At 35.7% G+C, this 5044-nt stretch overlaps 1 protein-coding gene across 1 annotated transcript; it reads left to right on the top strand.

Annotated features, from left to right (window-relative positions):
- The first annotated feature begins 333 nt into the window (after positions 1 to 333).
- Positions 334 to 4536, top strand: LOC112525753 (small nuclear ribonucleoprotein SmD3b-like). Its single transcript, XM_025136007.1, has 5 exons — positions 334 to 588; positions 1867 to 1919; positions 3239 to 3305; positions 3390 to 3446; positions 4345 to 4536. Exons 1-5 carry the CDS (start codon positions 430 to 432, stop codon positions 4390 to 4392), a joined length of 384 nt encoding a protein of 127 aa, XP_024991775.1. The 5' UTR covers positions 334 to 429; the 3' UTR covers positions 4393 to 4536.
- Positions 4537 to 5044: the final 508 nt, after the last annotated feature.

Here is a 5044-nt window from a genome sequence, read left to right as displayed (position 1 = left end):
TAAAATAAATAAATTAAATAATTATAGAGGTATAAAGTGTAAATTTAAAATTATGATTTTAAAAATATCGGTTGCGAGAGGGTGAATGTATGTGAGAGGGTGAGTGCATGTGAGATGAGGGGGTGAAAAAGTGTATAAAAAATATCTTGGTCATTTAATATTTTAAGACTTTAAAACTTTTGTTAAATTTGCTTTATAAAAGAGTATAAATTATGATTTTAAAAATAACCATAATCCGAAACCCTAAAAAATGCTTTTGACGAGAAGAGAATGAATTTTGTGGGGTTGACCCTTGACCTTATTGATTTCCCTGTAATAAGAGACTGATCGCGGGACTCGAACATTTTGAAAACCCTTTCACCTGCAACCCTCGCCGCCGATCAGCACAGATAGAGAGAAAGAGAAAGAGAAAGAGAGAATTAGTCCAGGATGAGTCGGAGCCTAGGAATTCCGGTGAAGCTGTTACATGAAGCCGCCGGACACATAGTGACGGTTGAACTCAAAAGCGGGGAAGTTTACAGAGGAAGCATGATAGAATGCGAAGACAACTGGAATTGTCAACTAGAAAATATCACTTTCACCGCTAAGGTTCGTACCGCTATTTTTTAGCTCAATGTAATCGATTTATAGAGTCTAATTCATCATCTTTCTCTTGTTGTTTTGTGTTTTTCTTCGTTTCAATTAAGCACTTGATTGAAATCCCATTATTCGTGGGGGTAAATTTTACGATTTTATGTAAAGGAAAAAACCCTAACAAGCATTGGAACAGTACGGGTATGTTCCACAAGCCTATACCATAAACAATATCTGTAGGAATGCGTGTTAAACCTAAAATTACTTCTCTGTTGATATAAGTTTGTGAAATGGTAAATTGGTAATGAACGTTTGCTAATTTAATTTAACGATACATGGCTTTTGAAATGAGTGATCAACAATTGCCATTTTACTTTGTCTTCAGTTTTCAACAACAGCAAAAACTATTTTAGTTGCAGAAATCCCCTCACACCAACATACCTGAACATTTGTAACCTATGTACCTGGCATTAGCTTTGAAAGAGCCATGGGTAGTCGGAACACTGGGGCAAAATGTTCCAGCTTTTTTTAGTATAAAGTATGTTGGGATTTTTGCAACTACAGTGTTTTATGGTGGTTATAAATGTCAATCACTCAATATGAAATTATGTAATCATGGGCATATGGTATTTTAAAGAAGTACCCTTTTTTATCTTCCAGCTCTATGGTATTGAGGTTTGTTTGTTTTGCTAACTTTTAAGGTGTCAAGTTTGCGCTGAGTGTTAGTAGAATGGCAAATTTGGCAATGAAAACTAGGTTTGGTTGTTGATCATGTTGTTAACTTGTTGTCACCAACTTAAAAGAGTAATACTTGTGAAAAGAAAATCTAACGAGGGAAGTAGGGAATTGGGTGTTCATGTGAAGACATTTTTTCATTTGTGTGGCATCCATTCTGTATTCTGTATTGTTGGTGAGGGGAAAACAAAACTATGCTTTAACACAAGCTTATCTTGTGTGGGTTTATGTGAAAGGTAATGTTTCTCATAGAGTTGGAATTTCTAGTAATAAATCATGAAATCTATTTCTTGTGATGACGATATAGCATTTAGTGATTTGATATTTTTACACCTTTGGACGCAATGAAGAAGAATCCTAAAACAAAACGAGAAATAGCTAACCAATTTTTAGAAGAGATATAGTTGACTGACATTGATCTCATGTTTTATGTCGTTTATACAACACCCAATTTTTTTAATGCAAACATAAATAGAATTCTTAAAAAGTGAACAGTAAGGACATTGAGTTGTTTTTCTTGAAACAACTGTAGTCTGATGTTGGTCTGCACATCTGCAGGATGGAAAGGTGGCTCAACTTGAGCATGTCTTCATTCGGGGCAGCAAAGTCAGGTGTGTTATTATTCTTTGGGATGAGCTCTTTATATATTATTCTATTTGCATTTTTAAAGGAAATTCTAATGTATCATTTGGTAGCAATTTCATTTTTTGTCTTTTGTTCTAGTTTTCTTTAGAAGGTCCGACCCAGATAGAAAACCAGTGTTTGAAAATTGAATACGTTTTTTAAAAACCAAAACGGATTTACAACTTTTGTCAACACTAGCTACAAAATGTATAGCTACTGTATTCTGAAATCCCCTGCTCAGGGCGGCCTAAGCATCTCCCTAGGCATTCAGTGCCTCCTACATATTGCATTAGTTAGTGTCACCAAGGTGTAGACAGGCGAAAATGTGAGATGAGAATGAGATGTTTTCCCTTAGTATGGTGAAACGTATGCATCAACAATAATGATGAAAAAGAAATTTACAAAATATTATAACAAGGAGAGGAGAGAAATGTGCGTGAGGGAGGAGACAAGGGTAAGAGGTTGTTTTTTAAGGTTTTTATTTAGTAAGGTAGTTACTACGACCTATTCACCTCAACCACCGACTCAATTTCACCAACAGAGGTGTAGCCTCGGAAGTGTTTTTTGCTTAACCAGTCTTACAGCCTTAAGCATCCCTCACCACTTTGGTTAGCAACTAATTGTTGAATTAAGCATTTCAAAATTCAATGAGGAAATCAATCAACTTTTATCAACTACAAGGTAATCTTTCCTATTCCTTATGAGTACTTTTAAGATCAGTCATTCAGAAAGATAATTGTACCAAAGTATTTTTAGAATTTAATTCTTAATATCTCATATGTATACATAATCTAATAATAACAATCATATTATATATTTATATACATTCAAATGAACCCTCTATGCGTCCACTTAAATGTCAGATTAATACTTGCTTAGACGATTATGCGCTAGATGGTCACAAAACTGCTTAGCTTTAGTTAATGCTTTTTAGAACACTATATGTTTGGATTTTTATGTTTCTATGGTTTACAAAGGAAAAAACACACTCTGACCATGACTTCAATGAGATTGAGGTTTCAAACCAAAAAACATTCTTTTACGTCTTATGTTTTTTGGGGAACTCAATAGTCTTGCAGTCATTTTTTGGTTTGGTTATAAAATAAAAATCATAACACTGTTTAAAGTGCACAAAACTATAAATAGAAAACAAAGAGGTATGTGGTACATTTCTTGTGGGTCTTATCTGTTTCCACTAACATGAAACAAATGGGATTCACAAGTCACTTCTCTATTATTTTTCTTACACAATATAATTGAAATGTTATTGTCGCCAAAACGAGCTGAACCTGACAAATCCCTGCAGGTTCATGATCATACCAGATATGCTTAAGAATGCTCCTATGTTCAAGCGTCTAGAAGCTAGAATTAAGGTACCATCCTTAGCCCTCTAGAGTGTGTGCATATCTCTAGATTCATCCCATTTTCTAATATCACCCAAATTTTCATTCTTGAAGGGCAAAGGTTCAGCACTTGGTGTTGGTCGGGGTCGTGCTGTCGCCATGCGAGCTCGAGTAAGTATTACGAATATCTCTTCAGACTATAATTTGAAACAGATGTTGAGCATAGTTGTCAAATTCAGGCTCACAGTTCAGATCTTAATGTTCCATTTGGCTCTTGAAGCAAACGGTTTAAATTTCATTTCTGATTGGTGAATCGCCCTCATAGTGGCAAGTTGAATGATATCTTATGATTCTATTAATTTCACTCAAGATGTCTCATCTTGTATATTATTTCTGTATCAAGTTCGTATATCCAAACTTTATTAAATACTCGCATGAAGAAAAGCTTCCTTTGTTGGTATTTGGTAAAAAATGTCAATGGAACAGAACAACCATGCCTGGCTTTCTATATCAAGCTTTTCTCAAGTTTTTTAATCATCGCTTCAAAACTATTTTTTTGCATTTAGTAATTTTCCATTTTACAAAACATTTTCGCAAGGCGTGATCTATTCCTTGGGGTGGCGGATAGACCGCATATGTCTTACCTCCACGGATCCCATTCTCTTTGGGATTTACTGAGTTTGTTTTATTTGGTTTGGTTTAATTTGCCCATTGAGTAAACTTAAGGCTGCTACCAAAGTTACTTTTTTCTTGGATGAGATAGAATGTGTGCTACATGACATGTTGTTCTACATAAGGACTAGTGATGAGTTGGTGGTATCCTTATTTATATTTGCCCTTGACCATTTGACTTATGTAGGTGAACTTACATTCAAAATTTGAAATTGGCGTCAATATAGTTGCAAATCTAATACAAGTTTCTACTTGCAATGAAGTGTACTATAGTTAAAAATATGGCAAGTTGTTGCAATGAAGTGTACTATAGTTAAAAAGTTAGTGTAGTTGAGGTCAAAAGTGACATCATTTGTTCTTTTTAAGTTGTTCCAATTGTTTTTTTGGTGTTATGCAGGCTCAGGCTGCAGGTCGAGGAGCTGCGGCTCCTGGTAGAGGGAGGTGATCAATCTCTGAATCGATATCAAATGTATTATTATGAAGTAAAAGACGGATTTCATCAATGGTTAGGTTTTTCATTTTGATATGTAAGAATTGGATATTTGATTTAAAGCTTAAGCATGTTCTAAATGATGGTCCCTTTGTTGGTAACTCAAAACTCAAACTCTGCAATGGGTCAGTGGGATATTGGGTTGATCAACTTAATCACTGCCTTCCTGTGACACATCGATCGATTGGGTTCCTACCCCAGCTCAGAGTTAACTATTTCAGAGCTCTATCCTTTTTAGTTTCACCCAAGCTTAATTCTGGTCATGGATAGATCACCCAGGTTCTAGTCCATAAGTAGTGACAATTGCCCTATGAAGACTCGCTTCTTTCTCCAAGCTATTTTTTCCTCTCCCTCCACCTGGCCTCTTACGGCTTTCGATCCCAAATTCCTCACAGTGGAGAGGGGCTTTTGTTCGCCGTCAAGTTGTGTGGATTAAGTGGTTGTTCACCAAACGCTTATCGGGTAAGCTTAGCAAGATCACCACCGCTACTTGTCTTATAGGGATTTTTGGCAAGTGTTTTTTATCCGGTAAGCGCTTACCGGGTAACGGTGTTCTCCTTCAATTTCCGGGTAAGAGTTTTGGTTCTTGTTATGTCTTTTACCATGT

The sequence above is a fragment of the Cynara cardunculus genome (assembly GCF_001531365.2).
Source record: "Cynara cardunculus var. scolymus isolate 2C chromosome LG 13, CcrdV1, whole genome shotgun sequence".
In the NCBI taxonomy this organism is placed as follows: domain Eukaryota; kingdom Viridiplantae; phylum Streptophyta; class Magnoliopsida; order Asterales; family Asteraceae; genus Cynara; species Cynara cardunculus.
The sequence above is the reverse complement of the archived record's forward strand: the minus strand, read 5'-3'. Positions and strand labels throughout refer to the sequence as shown.

What these genes read in the sequence shown, in the direction of transcription:
- LOC112525753 (XM_025136007.1), top strand. Translation starts at nt 430, where the DNA reads ATGAGTCGGAGCCTAGGAATTCCGGTGAAGCTGTTACATGAAGCCGCC. An exon ending in ATATCACTTTCACCGCTAAG is followed by an intron (nt 589 to 1,866) that starts GTTCGTACCGCT and finishes GCACATCTGCAG; the next exon opens with GATGGAAAGGTGGCTCAACT. An exon ending in ATTCGGGGCAGCAAAGTCAG is followed by an intron (nt 1,920 to 3,238) that starts GTGTGTTATTAT and finishes AAATCCCTGCAG; the next exon opens with GTTCATGATCATACCAGATA.